The following is a 13,912-nucleotide window of genomic DNA, read 5'->3' as shown; positions in this document are numbered from 1 at the left end:
CTTCTAACGAGCGCGAGATGGGGGGCATGTGTTGAGATGAGCTAGGTCGGCTTAGGAGGGAGAGAGGAGTGGAAGGGAAGGGAGGAAGATGGAGAGGGAGTGCTCTGCTTTTTATGCTGTGTTGTAGGTAAAGCCCGCGGAAGTTGAAGCGTCGAAGGTTGGCTGGCTGGCTGGTTGGCTCTGCGTAACGTCAACTTACTCCTCTTGTAGTGATTATCCTTTTTGGTTTCTCCATCAGCGGGCTGCTATTGTGAGGAGTAGCTGTGAGGACTAGTAGCTTTCTTCTACTAAATGGGGTTAAGAGCAGCATTGTTTATACGTGTTAAGGTTGTTGTTTGATCTACTTATATTGGCCGCCTTCTCCACCGCGAGTTGGCTGTGGCACCTTTACCAATACCACTTTAACTTTGTGTTTTCTTTTTTTATTCATCTCATTATTACTATCACCTTTTGTCCCAGGTACTCTTCACGGTATATTACGGGTTGCCCTTCAAAACTATATTGAATGCGTATCTTCTATAACAGTAGAGATGGGTAAGGAAAAGTTGAGCGTTAAAAATAGCTAGGAGCCTTATGAGACTAGGTATGTTTAGGTAGTTTTCATTGCGCTTATTTGAATTAACCACATATTCAAGGTAGTCAGTTCAAATAACAGTATAGGCCATGTATTTATAGTTACTATTATTATTGCTTAATAGTTACACGAACAGCTACGTTTTGTACCACAGTTCAACACGAGAAAGCACCCAACAATCAGGGTTACCTTGAGCAAGGTATCAGTGACACGTAGGTACGTATGACGTAAATAATAATTAATAGAAAGCTGGTGTTAATATAAAGCTACATCTATCTTGAAGGAACTACGTGCAAATGTTTGTAAAATGTACCTCGGGTACCGAATTTGTTTGGTTGGCCTATTTTTTACACTGAGGATAGCAATATAATGTGACTCTAGATATTTGAATAGTGGTAGAGTTGTCAATCTGCGTAGGTGTAAAGCAGTGTACCCGTTTCGTGAGCCAGCAGCTGGCTTCAGAGGTGTCATACGAAGTAAAAGAGCTGCTTGTATCAATTTGATGTCCTTCTCAGAGCTAGTAATGGATGTAAAGATTTCAACTAAAGAGATGTAAAAAGGAAAATGTGCATATAGTGGAAGGTGGATATATCTTTTAAGGTACATTAATGAAACTAAATTACCTAAGGTATGCGTATGCAGACGGAAGCTTTAGTGTACCTATCTGACCGTAGGGCTGCTAGCCTGCGGGAGATCTCAAGGTACATGAAAGACGACAGGCCAATCACAGCAGCCGAGGGGCCCACTATATATGTACCCCAGACCATTGGGGTCCCTGCAGGACGGCAGACAGGGGACCACAAGCTAAAGAAGATCCACTTTACTTTGATGGCTTACCTGTTATACGTATCCCGAGCTTCATTATCTCGTGGGGTTTGTTCATGTTTGCAGCCTCATATATCTTCACTTCATTTTCTTATAGGGAACGTTAGTTGTCGGCTTTTGTTCTAGAATAAGACAAAGCTAGTGATTTTATCTGACAGAAATTGCATTTATCCTTCATGTGTTGTCATCGTGAAAGCTTTCTCTCCTGTTGTAACTGAATTAGGTAGGCTAGGTACCTAGGTAAGTACCTACTTACACTTGACCAGTTGCGATTGCCTCAGTACGGATTCCGCAAAGCACGGGTTGGAATCCGCGACTGCCTTCCGAATCGTAATAACCTTCCGACTCGCGACTGCCTCTACAAAACCGTGATTCTTTCAATTTAAAAACATTGCTTCTCCCCGCTTCTTCCTTTTGTCCTCTGTCGGTAATTTCTAGCACCTTCAACAATTTTCTACTATTGCAGTAAACATAGAAACTTCACAGCAGCTCATATTAAGCATTCTAAGCCTCTGTATTCCTAGCTTATCGTAGGTTTTGGAAAATGGATCCTCCCAATACTCCCAAATACGACCCTGGAAAGCCGGGCAATCTCAAAGCTTTTGCGGCGCGCTATCACGAGGCGCGTCAGCATCATGCAAGCGATGAGCTCTTGATTAGGGTAGGTCTCTAGCATCGCCGACCATAAACTAAATAGAGCGCGGTTGTTTACTAATTATTCACTATATATAGGAACTCATCCAGTATAATGACAGTGTCGAGACGTATTTCCACCAGGAACTCAACACTTTGGAGAAGAAAGCTAGTGATCTGCAGCTGGACCTCAATAGCTCGGAGAGGACTCGAAGAGATCTCAAGCAAAGACTGGATGAGATGGAAACCAAATTAGGTTATGTTCCGGTATTTACATACTTATTTCTAGCTTGACCTTTTCTTAAGTAACAATCAACTAAACTCTCATTTTTAGGATCGCAACCTTTACATCGTTGTCCTTATTGATGGGGATGGACTAATTGTAAGTATCTTTTCCCACCTAACTCATAGTAAGACACTAGTTAATACTCTTTCCCTTTCCAGTTCAAGGACAACTTCGTTAAGAAGGGTATTGAAGGCGGAAAGATGGCAGCCAATGAGTTACTCAAAGCCATAAATGAAAAGTTCAACTCTGCTGAAACCACTTCGGTCACAGTTATTGTTAATATCTTTGCCAACGTCACCGGCCTGGGTAAAGCCATGAAGCGTGACGGCTGTGTTGCTGACCACAATGCTTTGCACAATTTTGTGATGGGCTTCAACCAGGCCAACGTATCTTCCACCTTTGTGGATGTCGGGTTTGGTAAGGAGTTAGCTGATGCGAAGATCCTAGGTATTTACCCTCTATTATATACTTGTATTTCTAAGAGTAAGAGCTTTTGTCTAACGTACCGACAGATTCTCTTAGGTTCCACTTGAAAAACTTCAACTGCAAGAAAGCAGTCCTGGGTATTTCCCACGACGCCGGATACGCTCCGTTCTTAGCGAATATGGTTACCGACGATACTAAGGAACGTATGGCCCTCCTCGAGGGAACAAAGACTGTTGTGGAACTTGTTTCTCTGGGTCTCCAAATTATAAATGTCCCAAGGCTTTTCCGCCATGAGAAGTTATCAACAAAGCCGCAAGAACCATCTCGGCAAACCTCACCAGCACACTCCCCTAATCCCTCCCAGTCGAAGCTGGCCCAGCTGCCTAAGGTGTCCAATGCCGCCTCGTGGGCAGCCGTCGCTCGCACACTGCCAAGCCCACCCCCTCAGGTCAGCCTGCCGATTCCTCCCAGGGCAACGGCCACTCCAACACGAGCGAGTCGGCCACCTCCAGTGCCGTGGAACCCTGGACCTCGGGGACTGGACCCGCCTATCCGAGTCGACCCAGTCGTCTTAGAGCGTCTTAGAAGGAGAAAGGACTGTTACAGGCTGTGTAACAACCACTTCCTTCGAGGTCCTTGCACTAGGGGCAAAGAATGCAATTTCACGCATGACTATTCCCCCACAGATGAGGAAAAGAAAGCGATCGCCATCTTCGCCCGCTCGAACCGCTGCATTTCAGGACAGGAATGCAGAAACCCCGACTGCATCTACGGTCACCATGTAAGTTGTTTATAATGGTTAAATTACTATATCATGTACTCTGTACTCTGTGATTTCTTTGCATACAAGTTTGAGAAGCGCCACGAGCAGGAACTAACAGGTATTTATAGTGTCCTTGCATTACCAATGGCGTATGCCTCCATCCGCACTGCAAGTTCCGTCTGGATGAGCACCCTCCCGGAACTACGTTCAGAGGCCCCAGACCGAAGAATGATAATGAGAGCTACAGTGAGAGCTATAGTTACGACGACGATGATAAAGAGGATGACTAGTAATCTTACGGCCCGAGGCCTTTCCTCTCCGTCTGTCCTCTTCTGATGAGAAGTTTTTTCGTTTATGCGCTGATACCCCCAAAACTAATGTTATGATAAAAGAAATAAAAGAAGAAAAAAAGGAAGAACTCTGCCAGTTCGATTTCAGAAGTCAGAAGGATTGAAAAGGGTTAGAAAAAGGACTACATGAAAAGAAGGTGTTCCTAAACACTTTAATCGGTGTAGTTGATTTCTCAAGGAGAACGGATTTCACCACAAGACCACTCCTGGAAGACGAACCCCGTATGTACAAATGCGTCGGTAGTATTTGGCAATGCCATTTCTTGCGATAGTGGCCTTGGTTACGAGTTTAATTTACGACGCAGAGGCATGGTAGCACACACTATTTGGGATAGTGTTGGCCCGTGGATGCTGCCAATTTGGATGTCATGGCCAAGCATGAATCCATAGTTGTTAGGAATATGTAAACTTTGTCAGATACGAACCACAAATAAAATTTGCTAATGGCCGCGGCTATTTGAGTTGCTCTATGGGTGTGTAATTTTGTCACCTTGTAAGTGCTTAACCTTAGGTAGAGAACATGTTCGATCTGTCTGGTGTGTGAATTTGACTAGGACGTAACGTAGAGATGGATGCGTAGTGCACAACTAGTTAGCTTTCTTTCTCTTCTATTCCCTTCCGTATACTTGTTTTCAGGTCGCGGTTAATGGACATCTTCCCAATCCCCATCTTCCTCGAAAATCATGCAATATATAAACAAATATACAAGGGCCATGCCAAGCCTATATCAACTACATCACCAACCACGCAAAAACGTAGAGAAGCACAAGTTCTTCTTCCTTGCGCTCCAATTACCAGTTCCACGGGAGAAAAGGGGTGAGCAGCGCCCGCCTAATAACCACTCGAGTAAGTAGCAACTGTAGCCGCCACTTTAGCCGGGGGATAGGGGCGGCGATCGCAAAGCTTGTATAAACGGCAATTTTGCGTGGCGCTCGCCACGTTTTTGATCTCCCGGCACTATATGCAATGCAGGTATTTTCCTCTTAGGGAAATTGCCTCTTTGCCTAGGCAGCTGTTATGTTGCTTTACCCTGTTTCTATCTGACGGTAAATCTTCCCCCTGTCATGGCGGCGGTAGCGCATTGAAGATCCAAGGGTAAGAAGGTCTTAGAGTAATTTACTGGATGCGGGGAAGCGAACCGAGAAAAGCTTGTTGTTCGTGGCATTCGTCACGACGGGGAGGGATCTGCCGGCTCTTATATATATTGCCTGGTCGCTGTATATCTTCGGGGCAATGGGGCTAGCCTTCATCTTTGTTTGAACCTTCCTCCTGTTGCCTCTTGGGTTGACAAGAGACAATGCTATTCTCCGTACTCGTTTTGACGGGCCTTATGGCCAGCACGGCCATGGCGGCCTCGCTTACGTAGGTCTCGAACTACAACAACAACGCGACATCCAAAGCGTAGATGTAAGAATCTTCCTTTCCACTTCCCCTACCATGGAATTAACAGAGATAGGTACGTCTATAAGCCGGACAATGTGGTTGAGAACCCGCCGCTAGTAGTTGTTATCCATTCGTGCCAGTCGTCAGCGCAGTCGTACTTCCAAAACAGCGCGATTCCGTGGCGCCAGGGTTCCGACAAAAAGGGCTACATCACCGTCTGGCCATCCTCTCCTAACAGCGGTACTTGCTGGGATGTATCATCTAAGCAGTCCTTGAGTCATCTTGGTGGTGGTGACTCCCAAGCCATCGCAAACATGATCTTATACGCTATCTCCGAGTACAAGGTTGACCCCGAACGGGTCTACGTCACCGGCGGCAGCAGCGGTGCTATGATGTCCAACGTACTTGCTGCCACGTACCCGGAGCTTATCAAAGCCGTGTCCCTGTACAGCGGCGTGGCCGCAGGATGTTTTGTCAGCTCGTCCGGCGGTGTCGACCAATGGAATAACAGCTGCAGTGGCGGACAATCGCAAGCCACTCCCGAGAAGTGGAAGCAGGTAGTGTTGGACATGTACCCCGGATATGACGGACCGAGACCCAAGATGCAGATCTGGCACGGTAGCGCCGACGGCACATTGGCGCCGCAGAACTATCAGGAGGAGATCAAGCAGTGGACTGCCGTCTTCAACGTCAGCCAGGAACCTACGGAATCCGTGCAAAACTCCCCCAAGCAGGGATATACAACGAACAACTTTGGTGACTCTGTCCAGGGTATCTACGCACAAGGTGTAGGTCACAGCGTGCCGTCCAATCTGACAGCTAGTGAGATATGGTTCGGGTTGTGATGTGGCGGGATACCGAGCGCTATGACTGCCGATATTAGCATGTATCTATATGAAGTGAGGCGCTATTTTGTACATACAAATGAAATTTGTCGATTAAAATTGAAGGGGGCGTTCTTAATACGCTTCCAACATAAGATGTCATTTTGCCTGTATCGGAGTCCCTCCTTTTCATTTAGCTCTCATGCAATGAACTGCAACATCTTTTCCAATCTGGTTTTATAGCTTTGCTATCTTCTCTCTATTGTTAAATCCCGTGTCCTATAGAAATAGGACTAAAGCTAATGCTTCTATTCCGGTAGCATGAAAGGAGCTGTGACCAATTATGATGGATTGGACAAGACTTCTGCAACCGAACTAGATAGTTCAGGGTACGGATCTAAATATTTGGGTATATTAGTGTTTGAATTGATTGGCATTGGAGTAGATGTTTTAATCATCCACTCGCCCTGGGAAATATCGATTTCGGAGCCCTGGTTATCGAATAGCCTGAGATCGGTTATTAACCTAGGATCTCGGTCTCGCTCATATCGATCCATCTCGGCGGGCGTCCAATTTCGATTATTGATGATTAACTGTGCGATTTCGACTTTATCCTCTGTCTTGAGAACCATCTGAGGTACACGTAGTAGATGCGCCCATTCTTCACCAACGGATTCGCAGATATGCCCAATTTCTCTGTTTGCCATACCATCCACCCACCACACGCCTTTAGTTATTTTAGAGAAAGCCAGATAATGAGCCAAGAGGACCAAGGCCCGAGGTCGATGCTCCTTAGCAAGCGGAATAAACGCCTTTGGGACAAATGCTATTAAGGTCTAAAGTTAGTACATAATGGTTTAACAACTTGTGGGATTACGAGTTTTGAGCTGTGCTTGAACCATTCTAAGGCGGGGACTGCTACGAAAGAATAGAGCTGACTCCTTAAACAATGTTGAACTCGGATACGTACTGAGGAAGGTGACGATGCGAAGATCGAGGATAGGACTGAAGCCATGCTCCTTGACCTCCTGATAAAGCGAGCCAAGACATTTGAGCATATCATAATACGTTTGCTGATGCTCATCGTCGGTATCACCAGGCTTAATAGAGGCTACCATGAATAATAAGTTGTTTGGTATGTACGCGGCCGCCTTCTCCAGGTCTATCGGTGGCCTGTAGAATAGCACCGCCATCCCTGACTCTTGGAGGACTCGTGGTGTGACGATCTCAAAGATGAGGCTGATTCCACGCCAGACATGCATCCAATCCACCACGTACAGCGGCTTTGCATCCGGATCTCGGAACGGCTGACTACTCACAGCCACCATTAGAAGCGAGCACGCTATTAGAGCAGGAAAATCACGTGGATTTGCTGTCTCAATAGCATTCCGGTAGCCCTGGAAGGCTCTGTAGCAATAAGCTGCCGTGCGTTGAGCCGGAACAGGCTGGTTCATCGATTGGAGATGAAGTGACGAAACTGCCATTAAACAATCCATGAGAAAAGGAGACTTGAAAGCGTGTTGGACAACTTTCACCTGCAGCACATGATCGACTGCTGGAGAACGACCGGTTTGGATTGAGAAGAACTGATATCCTCGGCTAGTATAGAACCACAGCATTTTCATATCTAGAGCGTCAGTCATCTCGGGTGGCCGAAATAGAGGCTCGGAAATAACCATAGTGCTGGGATCGGTGTTAAATGATGGCCGAGGGGAAGGTATAGGAGAAGAAGAGTTAGAGATGGGAGTAGGTCTAGAGACTAGGGTTGTAGATAGAGCTGCCGAGGCCGAGGCGGCTGGATATATGCATTTCTCCTTTCGAAGCCTACATGCTTTACATATGGGCCTCGTCTCGTCGCACTTGGACCACGCATTAGTGTTTTAAGACTTTTATTTATATGCGGCACTCTGTTACCTTTACTTTACGCTTTTTGCATTGCTGACATCCGGCTCGAGATTTCTTGTGAGGCCGTTTTGAATGATAAGGTCTATCAGAATCTGGACTGTCCCCGGAGGGCTTACTATTAGAGGAACCGGTCTCAGGCGGAGAAGCGAGATGCACAAGGCTGCTGTCGTCGACGGCGAAGTTTATATCTAGCACGGCGTTTAGGCAGACATTAATATCTGGAGATTCAACGTCTGCTCCGTCCATTTTCGTCTCATCAATCGGGTTGCGCTAAGTCAGCTTGGCATCATTGTTGGATAGCTAGTAAGCGCCTCTTTTTTCTGACTATTATGTATAAGTGTAACCGGATTCGTATTGTGGAAACGCCTTATTCTTCAAGCTTGCAGGAATTACGTAGGGGGATGCACTCGAGAAAAAAGCAATGAAATATGTACGGAGGACTTATAAAGGTTGACGGAGAAAACTCGCGTAATTAAATGGTCCTTAAATGTGACTTGTTCCCCTATCACTTTCCTTACTTTATTCCTTACTTTAGTTCCTCTAGTTTCCCGATGTTACCTAGTTTGGTGTGGCAGTGGCTACTGCTCATTGCTGACACTGACGTATCTCAGATCTGACAGTGCCCCACTAGGTAACATGGGTATATATGTATGTACTCCGTTGCTGTTCCCTATCAATATGTACTTTACTGATTCGCGTTACCACAATTGCTTGAGTATTGGCATAACCATGCGATGAAGTGGGGGGATTCAGCCGCACTCTTATGCCTCCTATTTGAATACAGGGTTGACAGGAAATAATAAATCGTCAAGTTTAACCCAAACAGAACTCCCTTGATACCGCACGGATGAAGTTCAGTTACACATATGTATATACCCATATGCATGCACGGCATCTTTAGTCTTTAAGCTTTAATTATGATACAAGGGAAGATGCAGCGTGCATGCCATCTTGTACGCATCTATATATGCTTGCCGGTATCTTGCCGGTATCCTGTCGGGATCTAGTATGGCTTATTAAGCACGTATCGTATGTCACAATATATTCTTATTAAAATGAAGGGAACTAGAGTTCTGGGAAATGATCAAAGGTAAGACTTGATGTTATGTAATGTTATGTAATCCCGTTATATCAGGCCATTAAGATGCCGACTCATATTTTCTGTCCCGACTTCCTCTATGCAGCCTTAACACGCTATGTAAACTCACTCAATCATCCTTACCTCCAAATACCTAATATCTGCATATCTTTTGTTTTTACATATACCACGTAACGTACGGGCATAATTCTCAAGATAAATTATAATACACCTACCTACCTACCTCATGTAGCTCTGCCCGCAAGCATTGCCTTCTATCGGCGTGAGATATACCATCCTGCGCGTCCGCAAAATCCAAACCCAAACAATGACCAGCATCTTCGAGCTCCCAGACGACCTCCTCGCCGCCCTCATCGAGAGCTTCCCCTGCCGCGACGCCCAGATCAGAGCTCTAGCAACGCTACTCTACCCCCGAGCCGCACCGTGCCGCAACCTAATCATCCACGGCACGGAAGCAACAGGCAAGAGCGCCGTCACCTTGCGTCTCCTCGAAGCGTTATCTTCGGCTTCTTCCAGCGACGACGACGCGCCGCTGTTCAACTACGCCATCGTGAAGTCCGTCGAATGCGTCACGGCGCGGCATCTATACGAGCGGGTTGTTGGGGCGGTGGGCGATGCTCTGCAGTGGGAGTCGGAGGGGAGGCCGGCGGTTGGACGCTGCGAGACGATTGCTGCGTTGACGGTTGAGCTTACCAAGATGCTCAAGTACGACCAACCCCAAGAGAGAGACTCGAGGTTCGTGCTTGTATTCGATGGCATCGATCGCCAGAGGGAGCCACCACCAACCCTATTACCCGCTCTAGCCAGGCTCTCCGAGATTGTACGTCACCTTCTATATCCACGTATTCACGTCTATACGTAAAATCCAACTCCAAGCTAACACCCTCACCAGATCCCCAACCTAACAACAATATTCATCCTCACCGCTCCCTCCCCCTCCCTCCTCCGCGTCTCCTCCGTTCCGCAGCTCTACTTCCCACCGTACACGAAATCCGAATACGTAACAATCCTCTCGCGCCCGCCATACCTCCCCCCCTCCCTCCCCAACACCACGCCCCAAGAAACAACCGACCTCTGGACGCGCTTCACAGCCGCCGTCCACGACGCCCTAGCAAAACCCGCATCGCGCTCCCTCCCCGGCCTCGCACGCTCCTGCGCCGCCCTATGGCCTCGCTTCACCGCCCCGGTCGCCGCAGGCACCCACCGCGCCCGGGAATTCTCGAAGCTGCTCGTCGCCGCGCGGGCCTACTTCCAAGACGAAGCCGTCCTCGAGCCCGGCATCACACTTGCCAAGGGCCCAATCTCCGCCGGGGAGAAGGAAGCAAGAAGCAGCAGCAGCAGCAGCAGCAAAGACCTCGCCGCCCTTCTCCCGCCCACCGCCCGCCTCCTTCTAATCGCCGCCTACCTCGCCTCGCACAACGCGCCCCGCCACGACCAGACCATCTTCAGCACCTGGCACTCTGGGCGGCGGCGGCGGCGCGGCGGCGGCGGTATCGCACATCGCATTACGAAGAAAGCCAAGCACAGGAAGATCGCGCGCAAGCTATTAGGTCCTAGCGCCTTTGTGCTGGAGCGCATGGTTGCTATCTACGCCGCCACACGGCAGGAGTGGGTTAACGACGAGAATGATGGAGCAGAAAACCAACCTACCGTTGACGGGGACGTCGGCATGGCGATTGCGACACTAGCTAGTTTGCGCCTGCTCGTTCGTGTCGGAGGAGCGGGCGGCGCGGGAGACACGATGGATCGTGGTGGAAAGTGGAGAGTAGGAGTTGGGTGGGAAGTCGTACGAGGCGTTGGGCGGAGTATGGGAGTTGAGGTTGAGGAATGGCTTGTCGAGTGAAGAGGAATGAAGCACGGGTGAGATCTAATACTGAAACAAGTTGGGATACTACACACATTACGATACCCTTTTGTTATATACATCATTGTAGCTCTTCCAAAATAACAGTAATTTTGATCTACATGTCTGTGATCTACCAATCATGAATATAAAATGTCTTCGACATGTTGCCTCAATACCTTTGTAACCAGCCTACACTTCCGCTAAAATTGCCGCTTCGCTTCGCTTTTTCACAATCAAACATACTGAATCCTAGCTGTTAGATTCATTTCCGTTCAAGAACTTTCAAGGGCCAGGACCTATTATATCAATTAGCTTCCATCGGGTACTCATTTAAGTGACTTTCATATAGTTAGAAGGCTTACAAGTGCAGTGCGGCTGGGAATGTATATATGAGTCCAATTTGGACGGCCATTCCACTCCATTGGGGTGGTAAAGAACCGGGCCTTGTGATCATTGCGTTCGAAACCGCCGACTTCCTTCGTATCCGAGTCGAGCACAATCTTATAGGTGCCTGGAACATCTATGCCGATTCTATAGTCGGCAAAGCTCTGGGTGGGGTGGAAGTTAAAGATAAAAACGCAACCGGCACGTTCAAATACGATGACCTTGTCGCTCTCGTTCTTAAGGCTAATGTACGCTTGCGGTGCATGTAGCCAACCATAGTGGGCTTCAGTCAAGTTCATCTGACGGTCAAACTCGTTAAGATCCTGATAACGGAGGAGATTGTCTTCGGTTAGGTTAAGCTGGCGCCTCGCATACCAGAACGAGTTCTGATTGCCCTCGCGTGGGAAGTCGAGCCATTCTGGGTGACCGAATTCGTTACCCTCGAAGTTAAGATAACCCTCGCCACCCAACCCGTGTGTCAACAGTCTGATCATCTTGTGCAGTGCCATACCTCGGGAGATGACTGGGGTTAGAGGTGAAAGCTTTGACATGTTAGTGTACAGTTCCGCGTCGCACAGGTGCATGAGTAAGGTTTTGTCGCCCACGAGACTAGAATCGATAGGGGTCAGTTGGTCATATCTTGTTAAGGGATATTACTTGTAATACGCACGCTTGATCATGGCTCTCACAATAAGCGATGGTCTTCTCGCCGTGTCGCCTGTTAGTGAGAGTCCAGCAGATGCCGGATATGTCCCAGTCCTCGTCTTTCTTCTCTTTTAGAATCTTAATCCACATATCTGGAATAGCCATTGCTAATCGGTAGTCGAATCCAACGCCGCCAAGTGACAGCGGTAAGCAGAGAGCTGGCATGCCGGAGACATCTTCCGCAACAGTAATAGTCTCGGGGTAAAGATCGTGAAGCATTTCATTGGCGATCATTAGATAGGCGACAGCTTCTTCGTCAACATCCGGGCCAAAATATTCATGATACCCGCCAGAGAACCCCCTATAAATCAACCATTAGCATTAAGTCGTCCGTATAGTCATATCAAGTGCAATCTTACGTTCCAATACCGTGATGATGATATAGCATGCTGGTGACACCATCAAAACGGAACCCGTCGAACTGGTATTCGTCCATCCAAAATCTCAGATTACTGAGCAGAAATCTCAAAACCTCATGGCTACCATAATTGAAGAGCCTCGAATCCCACAGCTCATGTCTACCCCTTCCACCCTCGTGGAAGTATAGGTGATCTGAGCCATCAAATTCGTTTAGGCCATCAAGCACATTCTTTGAAGCATGGCTGTGCACGACGTCGAGGAGGACAACCAAACCCATGCTGTGGGCGGTATCGATTAGTTCTTTGAGATCCTCGGGTGTACCATACCGACTGCTCGCAGCAAAGAAGTTGTTTACTTGATAGCCAAAGCTAGCATAATAGGCATGTTCCATGATAGCCATGAGTTGGATGACATTGTATCCTAGGCCTTTTATTCTCGGCAGCATACTCTTGGTAAACTCCTTGAACGATGTGACTTTCTGCTCAGGCGAGGAGATACCCACGTGCGCTTCATAGACGCGAGCACTTGCTGGTTTCTTCGGTCTCGTATTCTTAAATACGTACTTCTCAGACTCGGGAGGGTTCCAGAAGCGGGCATCGTAGGCAGGTGAGACGGAGAGATCCTGGGTAACATATTTAATCCAAGCTGGCAGTCGATCAATTCGCTCGTGGGACGGTGTCGTCATGGAAATCTATCGTCTAGCTTTAGTAAATGTAGAGTTTAATCGTCTGAATAAAGCTGTGTACCTTTATCTTAGACTTGTGTGGGATAGCTGGTTGTCCGTTTACTGCCGGTACAGTGATTTCCCATACTCCAAAATCATTCTTCTTCATAGGGTGAGAGCCTCTGTTCCATCCATCTAACAGTATCAAGTCAGTGCGACAGTTTAGGATGTAGCCTAGGAGGACTGGCGCTCACTAAAGTCTCCAATCAAGAAAGCTTCAATAGCGTTCGGTGCCCATTCCCGATATATAACATTGTTATCTTTATCAACATTGAGGCCGAAGATCTCGGTACCCTAAGTTTGAGAGAGATGTATGTGTTAGTATCGAATCTTGAAAGCGGGTTGGTGCCCAACGTGGTAGTAGTGAAACAGACTTTGGAGAACTTCTTAAGCCCGCCCTCGGTTTCGTCAATCTTTTTGATCCAATCTTGAGCCCTGGCGTATCTTCGCTTTAGAGTGTCCTGGAAAGGTGATAACCAAGGATCCAACTGAACGACACCTATGAATTGTACTGTTAACTAACTATCCTATACAAGTGACATAATAATAGGATTAAAAAGAAGTCGCACCGGTGCCATCATTGGGTATTCCTGGGGCAGCTCCAGAGGCAAGGCTATTTGCAGATTTGTCGGTTACGGCAGTCATCTTGTTAACCGTGACTCTTGATTTTGAGAAACGGAAAGGAAGAAGACGTTTGAAGTTGAAGAGTTGTAAAGCGCAAGAAGGCATGGAATGAATTAGCAAAGGCCTGTTAGTTAAGGTTAGCTTGACACCAAGCTCCCCCGCTAAACAAGCTACCTATGATGTAAAACAGGCTATGATGAA

General features: G+C 47.5%; 5 protein-coding genes across 5 annotated transcripts; 3 read left to right on the top strand and 2 right to left on the bottom strand.

The window, feature by feature from the left end:
* Positions 1-1,943: 1,943 nt before the first annotated feature.
* On the top strand, positions 1,944-4,346 carry F4813DRAFT_396315 (uncharacterized protein; the record flags this gene model as incomplete). Its single annotated transcript, XM_049247812.1, has 6 exons — positions 1,944-2,060; positions 2,132-2,299; positions 2,367-2,414; positions 2,477-2,765; positions 2,831-3,525; positions 3,636-4,346. The coding sequence occupies 6 exons, from the start codon at positions 1,944-1,946 to the stop codon at positions 3,795-3,797; spliced, it is 1,479 nt and encodes a 492-aa protein (XP_049099352.1). The 3' UTR covers positions 3,798-4,346.
* Positions 4,347-5,154: 808 nt separating this feature from the next.
* On the top strand, positions 5,155-6,085 carry F4813DRAFT_389567 (carbohydrate esterase family 1 protein; the record flags this gene model as incomplete). The annotated part of the gene is made up of 2 exons (XM_049246853.1): positions 5,155-5,219; positions 5,314-6,085. 2 exons carry the CDS (start codon positions 5,155-5,157, stop codon positions 6,083-6,085), a joined length of 837 nt encoding a protein of 278 aa, XP_049099351.1.
* Positions 6,086-6,271: 186 nt separating this feature from the next.
* On the bottom strand, positions 6,272-8,448 carry F4813DRAFT_75272 (uncharacterized protein). The gene is made up of 3 exons (XM_049248864.1): positions 7,979-8,448; positions 7,035-7,923; positions 6,272-6,890 (listed from the first exon to the last, which is right to left on the bottom strand). The coding sequence occupies exons 1-3, from the start codon at positions 8,213-8,215 to the stop codon at positions 6,406-6,408; spliced, it is 1,611 nt and encodes a 536-aa protein (XP_049099350.1). The 5' UTR covers positions 8,216-8,448; the 3' UTR covers positions 6,272-6,405.
* A 617-nt stretch (positions 8,449-9,065) lies between these two features.
* On the top strand, positions 9,066-11,083 carry F4813DRAFT_75257 (origin recognition complex subunit 5 C-terminus-domain-containing protein). The gene is made up of 2 exons (XM_049248863.1): positions 9,066-9,888; positions 9,961-11,083. Exons 1-2 carry the CDS (start codon positions 9,376-9,378, stop codon positions 10,909-10,911), a joined length of 1,464 nt encoding a protein of 487 aa, XP_049099349.1. The 5' UTR covers positions 9,066-9,375; the 3' UTR covers positions 10,912-11,083.
* Positions 11,084-11,186: 103 nt separating this feature from the next.
* Positions 11,187-13,732, bottom strand: F4813DRAFT_389564 (carbohydrate-binding module family 48; the record flags this gene model as incomplete). Its single annotated transcript, XM_049246852.1, has 8 exons — positions 11,187-11,210; positions 11,277-11,907; positions 11,969-12,304; positions 12,363-13,054; positions 13,110-13,222; positions 13,282-13,381; positions 13,462-13,586; positions 13,657-13,732. 8 exons carry the CDS (start codon positions 13,730-13,732, stop codon positions 11,187-11,189), a joined length of 2,097 nt encoding a protein of 698 aa, XP_049099348.1.
* Between the last annotated feature and the right edge of the window lie 180 nt (positions 13,733-13,912).

The sequence above is a fragment of the Daldinia decipiens genome, assembly GCF_022478715.1.
Source record: "Daldinia decipiens strain CBS 113046 unplaced genomic scaffold F4813scaffold_17, whole genome shotgun sequence".
Lineage (NCBI taxonomy): Eukaryota > Fungi > Ascomycota > Sordariomycetes > Xylariales > Hypoxylaceae > Daldinia > Daldinia decipiens.
This window is presented reverse-complemented; position numbering and strand designations above follow the sequence as displayed.

Excerpts from the sequence above, each read along its gene's own strand:
- F4813DRAFT_75272 (XM_049248864.1), bottom strand. The coding sequence starts at position 8,215 with ATGGACGGAGCAGACGTTGAATCTCCAGATATTAATGTCTGCCTAAAC. Across the intron at positions 7,924-7,978 it reads GCAAAAAGCGTAAAGTAAAG|TGCGACGAGACGAGGCCCAT; the intron begins GTAACAGAGTGC and ends GCGTGGTCCAAG. Across the intron at positions 6,891-7,034 it reads TCGCATCGTCACCTTCCTCA|CATTTGTCCCAAAGGCGTTT; the intron begins GTACGTATCCGA and ends AGACCTTAATAG.
- F4813DRAFT_75257 (XM_049248863.1), top strand. The coding sequence starts at position 9,376 with ATGACCAGCATCTTCGAGCTCCCAGACGACCTCCTCGCCGCCCTCATC. Across the intron at positions 9,889-9,960 it reads TAGCCAGGCTCTCCGAGATT|ATCCCCAACCTAACAACAAT; the intron begins GTACGTCACCTT and ends CACCCTCACCAG.